The sequence below is a fragment of the Austrofundulus limnaeus genome, unplaced genomic scaffold, assembly GCF_001266775.1.
Source record: "Austrofundulus limnaeus strain Quisiro unplaced genomic scaffold, Austrofundulus_limnaeus-1.0 Scaffold76, whole genome shotgun sequence".
NCBI classification, from domain to species: domain Eukaryota; kingdom Metazoa; phylum Chordata; class Actinopteri; order Cyprinodontiformes; family Rivulidae; genus Austrofundulus; species Austrofundulus limnaeus.
The window spans coordinates 736,078-749,998 of NW_013952478.1; the positions used below are offsets into that span (position 1 = coordinate 736,078).

Here is a 13,921-nt window from a genome sequence, read left to right on the forward strand (position 1 = left end):
TGAATTGTGTTTGGGAAGGACCTTATATTGACTTTTGTTAAAATTTAATTTTGGGTTGAAAAAATAGGCAGATATTAGAATTTTTCTTCTTTCTGCGTCCTTTCATTTTATTTATGACTTGCATTTTATTTTTATTGTATATAGATTTCTTTAGTTTATTTAAATGAATGAAAGAATGAATACATTTTAAAAATAAACACAAAACATTGAAGTTAATTACAACTGGCCCTTTGAGGGCAACCATGTTGCCCATGGGGCTGAATAAAGATTTATGACATGACATTTGTTTGAACTGCAGAGTAATTTTGGAGACTGGACTTGTGTAAAGATGCAGGTCTTTCACTTTGGCTGCATTTCGATTAACTACTTGCTCATCTATCCTGTCAGACTTAAACTCTATTTCTTCAAACTGAAGTTATTCAAAGAGCAATCCACAACAAATAATATACTAACTGTTCATAACTTCACTTGTTAGTCAGGTGGGTGGGGTTTATCAGGAGGGAGGGGTTTATCAGGAGGGGTTTATCAGGAGGGAGGGGTTTATCAGGAGGGAGGGGTTTATCAGGAAGAAGGGGTTTATCAGGAGGGAGGGATTTATCAGGAGGGTGGGGTTTATTAGGAGCGTTACGCCATAGGAAAGCTGAAAACGATCATACATGACCAAGAGTAGACTGTTCAGTTCAGATTGAGTATGTTGGGCCTTTTAGCTAAAGCTTGTCTAAAACACCCAATAAAAGTCCAGAGTTGTCTTATTGAATTCCATTTTTTTAATCATTCTGTTGTGGAATATTTACTAGTTGTAGTAAAGAAAATCTAGTGTTAATATTTAGCTTGAAGCAACACAAGTTGTATGGTCAGCATCTGTCGCTTTATGAATGCACAGCGATGGCACTTTAACTTCACTCTGACATGACAAACATGTTCTCAAACTATGTCTTCTGATCATTTAAAAACAATTAAAAAAAAGGAATTTGACTTTTCACCAGAATGTTAAACAGTGGCCGTGAACGACTTGTAACTTTGGGCAAAGCTTGGTTCAACAAAGCGTTCCCTCGTGGAGTCATTGAGGCACGACTTCTTTCAATGAGGCCAAAGCTGAATGGATGCGAACGTGAAGTCGGTTTTCAAAGTCGTAGCCTGTGAAATCCTCCTGAAATTGAGTAAAAAACGTGATCAGTCGCTGTGATGTGTCGTTTAAGTCTTTATTTATTTATTTTTTACCTTAGCTTGAAGTAGGAATGATCTCCCCTTTGCCACTGTCTGAAATGATTAACAGAAAAAAATCTGAGTAAATGATCAGATAAACGATTCATCGGTGGTGGGCACAGCTAACCAAAATGTTAGCTTTGCTAACATCTAAACCACTACACAAATTACTTACTGCCGCTACTGCTAAGATGCTACACAGAAAAAAATAATGGCAAAAGCTAATTCTAAACTGCTAATACTTAACAATCATGTGTCAATAACATAAATGGTGATATGGTTTTTTTTTTAACCACACCCCTCTGTTTCTCTCACTTCCTTCTAAACATCCTGCCTCAGACCTCTCACTCATGGTAAGTTCTGAAAAAGGGACTGGTTCCATGGATCCTTGCTACTGGAAAAGCCTTGGAACCGTGGAGAGCCAAGTGGAACCGTGCTGAAGAGGCTACAGTGGAAAGGGGGCAATAGTGGCAGGATGTTATCCAAACTTATTAGCGGTATACAAAATGACTGGTAGTATTATTAGGAGTGGAGAACGTTAAATATTTATAAAGTTAATGCGAGTGCTAAACCACTAACCACAAAAATAGTTCAATTTTTAGCAGGTTAGTGGAACTGTGCCCACCACTGCAAGTCATCTTTACCACACCACATTTTAGCTTAATATTTGTAAACTTGACCTGTTTGTTAAGGTCCGTTGGCTGTGGCAGATATCTTGAATCACATTGACTCCAAATGTTAGTAACTTGCAGTTGTATATCCAACACTTTTACACACAGAAAACAAACATCATCAGCCTTTCAGAGGCAGATTTCCATGCTGCATGCAGAAGACTAACCTCTGGTTTTGCTAGGAGTATACATCCCAGCTCATAGACGGCGTACGGCTGAATATACGAGTTGATCTGCCGTCCGTACTCGTCTCTAACAGCCAGCTGGAAGAACTGGACCACAGGCAAGATGAGAGAGCAGATGAGAGGAATCCTTAGTTTAGATTAGCTAAAACTTTCAGACTGGATTACTACCTGAACAGCATCTCTTATGTTCCCGTGGCATTTGTGAATGGAACCGAGGAGGAGATGTTTCAGGCCTCTGCACGAAGGTTCGTCCAAGCTCTGCAACACTGAGTGCGAACCACAGGAAACGCTCACGCAAGACAAAAAACAAAAGCACGTACAGCATGTGGCCGAAGCTGAAGTGGTCAGGTTTGTCTCGTGTTTTGCACTAACCCTGATTCATTATCTGCAGCTTGGATGGTGAGCAGTTTGCGAGCGCTTTCCACAGATACAGGACTTCGACTACCCCGAGGATGCAAAGCTGCCTGGTGGGTGAGACCTTTCTCAGTCTATCAGCCTGCATGTGCCGGGGGGTGGGGGTTGTGGGGAAACAACACATTTGTAATCATTTTCACAAAACAGGGAAAAGAAAAACAGATGTAAGAAGTTGCACAAAGACCAACCCTTTTGACAGCAAACTGCTCTATCTGGTTGTTTTTTCTCTTGAACAGCTTCTGAACTTCTTTGAAAACTTCATTCGCTCCATCCAGGTCTCCAGAAGCTCCCTGACACACTGAGAGGAGAAACAGTGAGACTCAAACACCACACAGACTGAACACACTTAGGGGTGCACCCACTGCAGTTTTCTGGAAGATCTTTAAAAAGTCTGACCTGCTGATTTGGATTTTGGCCAATATCGATTTTTCAAATACCTGACACTGTCTGGTGTTATAAGGTCACAATACACCTTCAATTCTCATAGTGGGGTTTTGGCTTTGTTTGGTTCTGTCAGCCTTCTGTTTGTCTCAGGTGTATCCCCTTTACACTGATTGTGTTTCCCTTGTGTTCCCAGGTGTTTCCACTCCTCCTATCTCCTATCAGTCAGTGTGTTTAAGTTCTGTTCTGTGTCTGTCTGGTTGTGGGTGCATTTATCAGGGTTCCCACACCTTGGCAAACATCAAAATCAAGGACCTTTCAAGGACTTTCCAGTACCAATTTCCTCAAATTAAAGAACCACGCAATTACCTACTGCTACCGCAGAATGTTACCAATAAACACGTTTAATATCATGTAAATTCAATGAAAAACTGAACAACATAGAAGTTGTTGAGTCAGAAACAATGATGTCAGTTTACCGTAATCCTGAGTTATCCACCGCAACAAATGTAAGTAATTTTTTTAATTTTATAATTAATTTTTTAAAAAAATGATGAAAATCAGTCATGTGAATTGATAATTTCAATCCCCAAAAAAACATTGAAGAACTTTCAAGGACAAGTGTAATTTTTGGCTGTTTTCACAGACTTTCCAGGGCCTTGAAATCATTTTTTTTTCAAATTCACAAACTTTCAAGGTCTTCAAGGACCCATGGCAACCCTGATTAACTGTCCCCTTTCGGGTCCTGTTCTGTGAGTAACCTTTCCAAGTATTTTTGTATTTCACAAGTCTTGATGTAACCTGAGTTTTTTGATGACCATTACCTGCCTTGCAGAAGTTCTCGAGTTTTTTTTGCCTGTCCAGTGAAGCAAGCCTGTGTTAATAAACTTTTCCTATTTTTTTGAGCACCTCATGAGTCGTACCAGTCTGGGTTTCTCTCCTGCCGGAGAAGGCGTTTCTGTCATCAATGCTCCAATCTTATTTTATTGAAAAACATTGAACAATACCCTTGAAACAATACAAACTTGTAACTGGACATTAAATAGTGCTCACAGCAGAGCAAAAGGAGACAGTGGCAGATTTTCAGACCTTTATGGAGGTAGAGGAGAAGCTGATCTTTTCTAAGTATTGACTGATCTCTGATCTCCCAAAATTTAGGAATTCAGTGCTGATAAATTGACTGGCCAATTTATTGGTGCACCTGGAGTTTCTAAAAGTTTGTGGGAGGGTAATTACATGGGACCTGAAAGACCACTCCTATTTTTATTTCTGATAAATTTTATACCTAAAACTCAGCAAGCAGAACTGATAGTTGGACACTGCTGACACTCGGACACTTTTTGTGACAAACCCTATGAGAGTGAATTCACTCCTTATTACTCAACCCAGACAGAAGTAATGAGGAAAGGAAAGGAAGAGTTTTATCTCCTTCAGGCTGGGGGAGGTGTCCCTTTAAATTAGGGACAAACAGTCAGAGTGATAACGGTCAAGATGATAAAACCCTGCGAGATACCAGATGTCTCATCCAGCTATTACAGTAAGGTAAAAAAAAGTTGTAATGCTAAGATAGAAGTCACCTTTCATAACTAAGCTGAAGGAAGTGGACCATATTGTGCTACTAAACACGTGTTTGTTCTATGGTTTAATCACTGAGGGTTATGGATGTACTTTCACAATGTTAAATACAAATTAACAAGCGTGCACAAAACTGTCCAATCTCCTTCCACAAGTTGTTTTATAATTTTATTAAATTTTACTTGACTTTCTTAATGATTTTTAGTTGCGATGTGAAGATACTGCTTATGACTGAGTTCACCTGAAACTCCTCAGACTGAAGAAGCTTTTTGGACAAAATGAAAAGTTTTAACAAAGAACTCATTCAAAGAACCTGACTCAACCTTGTTAATTTTTTCTACTTGGGTTGTTAAGCACGCATCAGTTGTAAAGTTGGCTGTATTTTTCTTACGATGCTCAGAGATCAGCTCACTGTAGCCATTTCACATAAACAACCCCCCCCAAATTTCTGACCAATCATATGAAGCTCAGCTCATAGTGATGGGAGAACTGGTTCTGACTGGGGGCAATGTGCAAGACAGGGTCTCAGCAGGTGGTAAGAGTGGCAAAACTATACAATTTTCATCACACAACCCCCAGACTAGGCCTTCTCATAGACCAAAGGTGTCAAACGTAAGGCCCACGGGCCAAATCTGGTCCTCATTAAGATTACATCTCACCCCAAAGTTAATATATTAAATGTAAGTTAGTTTTTTTGTTGTTGTTGTTGCTGGGTTTAGTACAGTTGGCCAACTTTTTTCAGTATTTTTTTAAATTTGGTGGACAGAGGGACAGAAGATCGACTTTCATTGTCTTTTTTTCCGTTTTTTTCTTATTTTACTGAAATAATTGGATTTTAGTGAGACTTTTCTTTTTTTAAGGGGCAATATTATGTTTTTCAGGCATATATTTAAGTTCTATAATGTAATAAAGCATCTATGTCATCTTCAATTGTTATTAAAATGCTGTTTTTTATGTTTAAATAGAAAAACTCTTCTCATCATTTCCGTTTCTAAACACCTTGAAATTGGCATCTGTCTCTTTAAGAACCACCTTCTGCTTCTGTCCCGCCCATTTCAACGTGTGTGTGTGTGTGTGGGGGGGGGGGGGCTGTGATATGAAAGCTCAGTGCAGTTTACTTGGCATCTGAAAATACATTTTTGAATCTGAAAAGGACTGCGCTCAGGAGTAGTGTTAGGGAGCTCAGCAGATAGTTTCAGTTTCACCATTTGTTTGCTTTGTTGGTGCCGAGAGTCTGCAGGAGTCATGGGCGGGGTGGGGAGGTGTGCTCTGTGACGAGGAAGCTCGGCTTGGAGACACAGACCAGAGGAGCTGGTCCCAAAAGGTGGTTCTAGTCCCAACTGGTAGTTTCTGCTCCCCTGCCTGCTGCCTCAGGACAGCACAGGATTTCTCAAACGCGCATGAATGAGTCAAAGTAAGACTCTGGACATGTTTTTGATGAGAAGATAATATTATAACATGATATAAAACTCAAAAAAGTTGATTTTACATGATATTGCCCCTTTAACTGATTTGCTGGATTGTAATAAGATGTCTTTCTAAATGTAGTCTATTTTATTAATTTGCTACATTATGCACGTTCTAAATTCTACATAATATAATTTAGAAGAGGGTAATTTCCAGTGGTGGGCACAGCTAACAAAAAAAATTAGCTTCATTAACTCACAGTCTGCTAACTAAAACTGTAGCTTTGTTAATGCTAAATTGCTAATGCTAGGTTCAGACTGAACGCATTTTGAGCATCAGGTTTACATGCCAAGTCTATGGTGGACGCGCGTCTAGGGGCGTCAAGAAGCCTCATCTAGCACATTTAGCGTGGCACGTTTTGAAGCGGTACATGCGGTTTGAGTGCTAAGCACCCAAAGCAGCTGGAGTTAGAAAATCTGAACTTTTGTAGCTCGACGCGGAGCATCAACCAAAAAGGGAGACCTCATTATGTGACAAACTTTCCGACAGGACGGTCTCCTGAATGATGCCTACTAACCTGAGACAGATGGACAGGAGCTCTTTGTAATCGGTGTCCTGGCAGGAGATATCGACACCGATGTGGGTCAGCAGCTCGTCAAACCGAACTCGGGCCAAAAATAGTTCTGAAAGCAGCTCTTGGAGTGGTGAAACTCAAACTCAGAATGTCTCTGAATTATCTGGTGAATTAATTATGAATCGAGCATGACGTGCTCTTGCTCTCAGTAAATAAAGTAAAAGCACTTTCTTTATTTCATCCACCATTGTACACAGAGGAGGAGAGACTGGCTGGGGAAAACAACCAATAGGCTCTTCCTGACGTACGCGTCTAGAGTCTGACCTCAAAGTGCACAAGCATCCAACTAGAAATATCGAACACGTTTTTGACGCTGAAAATGCGTTCAGCGTGAACCTAGCATAAACATACAAAAGTGAGTGAAAGCTAACTCTAAAAAAATGAAAATAAGCAGAAGCTAACACTAACTGCTCTATGATGGCTCTCATTTAGTCTGTGTCACGTATCTTCGTCTCCTTCCAGCTGAAGACTGGTGAGACTGACACAAAGCATGTTGATGTTAGCTTGTTAGTTAGCTGTTAGTAGATTTAAAGTTGGCAAAACCTAATTTAAGGGAAGCTATTTGGTCCGCTAACAGTTTTCAAAGTTAATGTAAAAGCTAATCCGCTAAACAAAAACATTTTTTCATTATTAGCAGTTAACGTATTAGGGAACCATGCTCACCACTGGTGATTTGTTTTTCTATAGGAATAATTTGTTATAGAATATTTTTTAAATAAATATTGACAGAGACTGGTCCTAAAGGCTCAGACGAAGTTTTGGCCCCTTTATCTAACTGAGTTTGACACCCCTGTCATAGACTATAAACCTTTAACTCTGTGATGAAATGAAATCCTCACTAAATTCCTGAACATGCTTTTGATTTTTGTGTTATCGTTCTTTTTCGATGTGTTTGAGTCTTTTGGAGCTGAGGGTTGCCTAAAAACTTTTTTATCTACTTCTGACATCTGCTGGTTGTGTGCTCGAGTCCGTTCAGCTTACCTCCAGTCAAGTAGGCATAGTAGCACTGTGACCAGCGCGACTCGTTCTTCAGCCGCTCAAACGCCCTGAAGCCGTCTTCAAAGTTCAGCTCTATCATGCTGCACCAACCTGACCCACAAACAGGCAGAGACAGGACAGGGTGGTTTGTGTGAGCCGACGGTCACCGTGTGTCCGAACTAACCTGACAAGAACAAACGTACCAATCTCATAGAGACACACATGCTGAATCTCTCTTTGGTCTGATGCAAGCTCTAATGCATCATGGAAACAGGCCAAAGCACTGTTGATACGACACTGGGGACAGAGGAGAGAGCACACGCATCGACAGGTAACAGTAATCATGTTAGACGTGGACTACAAGCACATGTGATGAGTCAGACCAATATCCTGCTGCCGCTGCTGGTGAGGGAACGACTCGTGTGACGTGCATGCTAAGTATGTGCTTCGGCAGAGGCTTGTTTCACATTTTGCCTGTTCAGAACCGGTCAGCTCAGAGACAAACCCTTCAACCCGAGCCTGCTCCACACACCTCTAACCGTTGAACTCGTCCTTTGAAGAACATGAAGAGCGACGAGTTGGGGTAAACCACCGACTTTCTCTGCAGAATAGCTTTGGCCTCCAGCAGACCTTCGGTTGTGTCGGAGCCGTCCAGAGCGAAGAAAGGCAGCACGACCGTGTGGTACCACAAGAGGGCCAACCTGAGCCACAAAACAAGACCCAGATTAGTCCTCAGATACAGTTTTCACTTTTTCAATCTCTGAATTAACCGTTTTTTTTTTAAAGAAATCTTGAACTGAAAAATGATAAAAGTTCAGTACCACCTTGAAACACCAGTCAGTTTTTGAATGTTGCTTTGGTTTATTTACAGTATTTTAACTGACCTAACTATAAAGGTTTGACAAGTTTTATGAGGAGCGGACTATTTTCTGTTTGGGTGAAATTTGTCCTCATCCAAATTATTTATTTAAAAACAAAGAATGTCCAGTTCATTTGTTCCTTCTGCTCAAATACAAACAATTTTTGGTTAAAAAACCCTGAGATTAAAGGACAAAAAATGTTTCTCAGGTGGAGATTTAAAAAAAATTGCACGTTTTAAGTGTATTTATGTGGACTTGGGATGTGGAACTTTGAAAAACACTGAAGTAGCAGGTCTGGACAAATAAAGTGGCCTGGAAGTTCCTCACAGACTGGTGCGTTTTAAACAGTTAATCAGACTTTAACCTGGTTTTGTTCAAAATAATTACATTTACAAAACAAGCATTTGTTTGAGAAGTAGTGTACACCACACTGAAAAAAACAAACTTTTGGGTGTATTAAAATAAATTAAGTAGTTCTTTTTAATGTTTACTAATAAATATCATAATCTATAGACTACTATAAATTACAAAATAAACAATACACATTATATTCATATTGCAAAAGTACTGTATAAAGAAAGTAAATGCTGATATGGTTTTATAAGTAACATTTAAATGTTTTTTTGGACAGCACACAAACATGAAAATATTAAGTAACTTCTATTACTCTGCTCTAAAAATTTTCATCTGCGCACACAAGGCTGCATGCTCCTCCTACTTTCCTCGTCGTTGCTTGGTTCACTACTTTTCAAGGTGAGGAGAAGAGAAGAAGTGATACATTAGTTGTCTCCTTTATTTTGCTTCTTGAAAACATTTGTTGCAATAGTTTGACAGTATAATGTTGGTGATATTTAGTTGTCTGCATAACAAAACTACGAGGAGGAAAAACTTCGATCGGACGAGTGTTAGCTGTGCTTGCTCAGACTTGAAGAAATTAGCTTCAAACTAGCATCCAGTAGTATTTATCAAAAGAAATTGAGCATGATTTACTAATTTTTAAAAATTAATTAATAAATAGTATAAATAAGTAATTTTTGTAATAAAAAGGTAAAATATTTACTTAATATTTTTTTGTAATTATTATTTTCACATATAAACTTTTAAAATAAATTTTACTTAATTTGATCAAGTATACATAACAAGATATAGATGAGCAAACTACCGTATTTTTCGGACTATAAGCTGCGACTTTTTTCCTGAACTTTGAACCATGCGGCTTATAGTCCGGTGCGGCTTATACGTGGATTTTTTTCTTCAGCCACCAGGGGGCTCTTATGCTCCATTTGCTTCAACCGCTCGCTTCAAAAAAATAAGAAAAAAAAAGAAAAAAGCAATCGCTTCCAGAGCTTCCTGTTGTACCAGGAAGCAGCGATTTAAAGATAGTCAATGGCCAAAAACTCATAAAAGGGGATAAAACAGACATTTTTCACAGTGGAATCTGACTGATAAAAACTTTGGAGCTTAATCCAGGACCAGTTTGTGGATAAACGTCGAGTGAAGAGCTGCTGACTTTTTTTTTCGGCATTGCACTCCCCGGGGAAGGAATCCCATGCATTGACGTATGCTGGAGCGAGAGGGCTTTTCCCAGCTGACGGGGATTAATCATTCACAAAAACTGGCCGAATGTGAAGAGMRWCATTTCCTGATGTCTGCCAGTGGATCCTAACAGCGTGGAGCAGAGTGAATGAGTCCACCATCACCAATGGGTTCTGAAAGGCTGGACTGCTAAGTGAAGAGGACACCACAGCTTCAGAGCCAGCCCGGGAGGACAGTGACACAGAAACTGAACAGGTACCGCTGTGTGACGCAGCTTGTTTAACTCCGACACTGAAGACGAGGATTTCGACAGTTTCAGTGCGCCGAATGAGACTTTTTGTTGGACCAGACACKGTTAAAGAAAACTACCAAAATAAGGTCAGTTAAATGAACCGTATTCCTCCGAACTTTACCGGTAATTTCTAAAGGTTTGCTTTTTATGTTTTAATTCCAGACCTCTCGCCTCTTTTTTTTCCGAGAGTTTTTTTTTATTATTATTATTACAATTATTATTATTTTGTACCGGTGAACTTGCCAAMCTTTTTCTTAAAAATAAATGTGATGTTGAATTCACTTTTTTGACCACAATTTTGGGTGTAGTGTTTTGTTTTTGTTTTTACTGATGGGGGGTGGGGGGTGCGGCTTATAGTCTGGTGCGGCTTATATGTTGATGTTCGCGCGTTTTTGTTTTTTTTTTTGATGGCGGGTGCGGCTTATAGTCCGGTGCGGCTTATAGTCCGAAAAATATGGTATGTAAAATTTACCTGATTTATTCACAAATCTTTAACTATTTTCTTAGTAACTTTTACTAGATAATGATGAGTAAATATTACTTGAATTCGTAGCATTTAAATTTACTTTACAAATGTTAGGGCAAATTGTTACGAGGATTTTTTCAAGTAAATCTTACAAGTTCTTTATATCAGTGCAGTGAAGCTAAGGTGCATGTTTTTGGTCTGTGAGAAGAAACTGAAGTACCTGGAGAAAACCCACTCATGCATGGGGAGAATGTTTAAACAACACCCAGAAAGGTCGCAGGCTGGGATTTGATCCAGCAACCCTCTTGCTGAGAGACAACAGCTCTACCAACTGAGCCACCGTGCTGCCAAATTTTATATTTATTACTTATTATTTATTATTATTACATTATTTTATAAAGCTGCTGAAGATTCTGTCATCCAGGTCATAATAAAAAAAAACAATCTGAGAGACAAACAGGGAGATTTACTTCATGTGTCACAATATGAACAAGACTTCAGATTTCTGACTGCACGTTTTTAATAAGCGCCTCAGAGTTGATTTGTTTTCTTAGGCTGGACTTTACGGGACAGGTTTTGTAGCGCTCGTTCACGTGTTTACACGTCTACTCCGCTGCCTCGCACTCAGCAGATCAGCTGACTGGTAGCATCGTGGCGCCGCGAAACACAGTTTCTGCGTGACCACGGGGTTCGAGCGTGGCAGCACCTCCACGGGCTGAACCACAGGCGCTTATTTCACACATGCACACCACTTTAAAACCTAAACAACTGAGCTGTGTCCCTTTTTTCCCTGCATCTATCTGACTTTACCTTCATCCTGTCACCGCTCTTAATTCAGCTTTGACTGTGAGTTGAAATGATTAATAACAGAGGAAATAGAGTTAATTTAAAGGAAATTGTAAATGCTACATATAGTATACAAAATACTAATTAAGAAAGGTAAGTTTTGTGAGATCTTTAGTCAAGTTAAACAGGTTATTTTCTCCATATTTTAATATGTTAACATTCATGCCACTAACTGGTGAAGTACTGATATTTTAGCATTTTAGTCACATTGTGTGGAAGAAGAAAAAATATAATGCAAACAATAAAAGCACTTGGAGCAGTGTAAATGTGGCCTATGTTAAAAAATAATTTATTATTTATTTATTAGATGTGAACTTACAAATTTAAATGTTATAAAAATAAAAATTTTACACGCATGAATTTTTTAGTGGTTTTAAAATGAGCAGAAGCCAATTTAGAGGAAGCTAATCAGTTGGCTAGCGGTTTACAACATTAGCAAAAAAGCAAATGAGAAGCTGGTTGCGTTATTAGCCACTTAGCAGTACTGTGTCTCCACTGTCTATTTCTGATTTACCAACACTGTTTAGAGCAGCCAAGTTGATTTAACTAAGCTCAAAGTCAATAGTTTTACTTTGATTCATTTTGTGTGTTAAATTTGTCCCTCTCTGTCAGAAATAAAGAAATCTGAGCGCACTCACGTTGCCAGCGGTGCCTTCATGTCCTTGCTCTCGCTCGCGTACATAAGAGAGGACAGACCCTGGAGGCGGTCTCCAGGGAAACCCAGCAGGTTGATGATCTTGAGCAGGTGTGGAGGAACCATGGAGATGCACAGGTGGAAAAGGCCGTAGCCGAAGCTGACGGAGCCTTTGAGCCTGTCCAGGGCCTCGGCCGTCACGCCGTTCTCCACCGGAGCGTTGTGGTTGGCGTTGTCGGCCGAGAGGGACTCCTGGTTTCCGGAGGGCCTCCTCTGGGAGGTCTCCTGCAGCTGACTGATGTCACTGTGGCATTTATTATACATCTTCCATGCTTTACGGAGAATCCAGCCTCCTTTGATGTATGCTGAAGTGGAAAAATAAAGAACATACACATGGTTTAGTCATAGAAATGTTATATATTTACTTTTAAATGCAAATCTCTTTGTTTCTATACATTATCCATGTGCTGTGTCAATAATCTGTAAGGGTTAAGGTTTGGGCTTGGATGGGCTCCAGACATTAAAGGCCTAACATGCTTTGACGGAACACATATCACCCACTGTCTTTCATGCCAGTTTTACACTAAGATCATCTTATTCTAAACTAAGACAAAGTTATGTTTGTTTTGGTCAATACTTATAAATTACAGTACGTTATGTGGTGTTAGTGCTCAGATACAATTCTCAGGTACTATCACACCAAATTTAAGGTCAGTATCTGTAAAACTGACTGACTTACAGTCATTTTTGTGTTGTTTAAGGTCAGTATCCATTTTGAATTGGAGTGGCTCTAAAACACATAAAACCAACTCAAGGCCTGCAGGCCAAAACTGGCCCTTGTTGAGATTTAATCTGGCCCCACAAGTAATGTTTTAAATGTAAAATAGTTTACTGGTTTCTGCTTTTGTTACTGTATCTATTTCATTCTTCTCATGAATGTTGACCAACCTTCAAGCCAACAAAATTAACTTTGAAGTTTTTAATAATCTTTGATTTTGGCGAAGAAAGAGCAACAGAGAATCGACTTTAATTATGTTTTTCTGTATTCTCTTTACTTAAACATCAAATCATTTAACTTCTAGTGAGGGATTTTGTTTTTTTTATTACCTGATTTGCTGGATTGTGATAAAATGCATCTCTACGAAATATTAAATGAAAAAGTTATTGATAGTGAGTAACACATGCAAAATGAATGCTAATGATGAGTTCTTCTAAAATTTATCTTTTTTTATCATCTAGGCTATGCATGTTCTAAATGCTATACAAAACATTATTTGTAAAGCGTAATTTGTTTTTCTAAAAAAATCTGTTATAACTTTGTTTTTTTGAATAAATATTGGGAAAAAATTGTCACTTGGCTTAGACAAAGTTTCTAATTTTGGCCCCTATGTGTATCAGAGTTTGATCCACTGCTCTAAAAGGTTAATCAGTGTAAGCGTTTATCCAATAATTACGTTTGCATAGTTTTATTAAAACCGGACAAACACGCAGACATGGGCAAAAACATAATTACCCTTTTACTTTTGGTGGCAGGCAGTGAACATCGCACCACAGTCCAATCCTCACGTCATAGTACATTTTAACTGTTATAGCTGAGACATGCTGTACATTTCTGGTTTGCTCTGTTCACAGTGAGGATCATATGATCTGGATTAGGATTGGGATTGTTTACCTGAGATTTCCTGTTTGACAAATGACAGAACAGCGAGGTACACTTGGCAGTCAGCGACAATGATCTGTCTCTGTAGGCGGTCCACAACAACCACACCTGACCTTTGGGAGTCCATCTGTAACACACACACACACACACACACACACACACACACACACACACAC

At 39.2% G+C, this 13,921-nt stretch overlaps 1 protein-coding gene across 2 annotated transcripts in view; it reads right to left on the minus strand.

Moving 5' to 3' along the window:
* Positions 1-746: 746 nt before the first annotated feature.
* LOC106519387 (tetratricopeptide repeat protein 39C) overlaps positions 747-13,921 on the minus strand; it is a 21,764-nt gene continuing 8,589 nt past the window's right edge. Inside the window, exons 4-14 of one of the 2 annotated variants that reach the window (XM_014011042.1) lie at positions 13,758-13,872; positions 12,090-12,450; positions 7,984-8,152; positions 7,655-7,748; positions 7,455-7,562; positions 2,665-2,774; positions 2,435-2,558; positions 2,231-2,328; positions 2,045-2,149; positions 1,222-1,260; positions 747-1,150 (exon numbers count right to left, since the gene is read on the minus strand). In XM_014011042.1, coding sequence (XP_013866496.1) covers positions 1,061-1,150; positions 1,222-1,260; positions 2,045-2,149; positions 2,231-2,328; positions 2,435-2,558; positions 2,665-2,774; positions 7,455-7,562; positions 7,655-7,748; positions 7,984-8,152; positions 12,090-12,450; positions 13,758-13,872 — 1,413 coding nt within the window. In that variant the 3' untranslated portion in view covers positions 747-1,060. Of the gene's footprint in view, positions 1,151-1,221; positions 1,261-1,497; positions 1,973-2,044; positions 2,150-2,230; positions 2,329-2,434; positions 2,559-2,664; positions 2,775-7,454; positions 7,563-7,654; positions 7,749-7,983; positions 8,153-12,089; positions 12,451-13,757; positions 13,873-13,921 lie in introns of those variants that run through there. The other variant, XM_014011043.1, reaches the window with a different exon arrangement.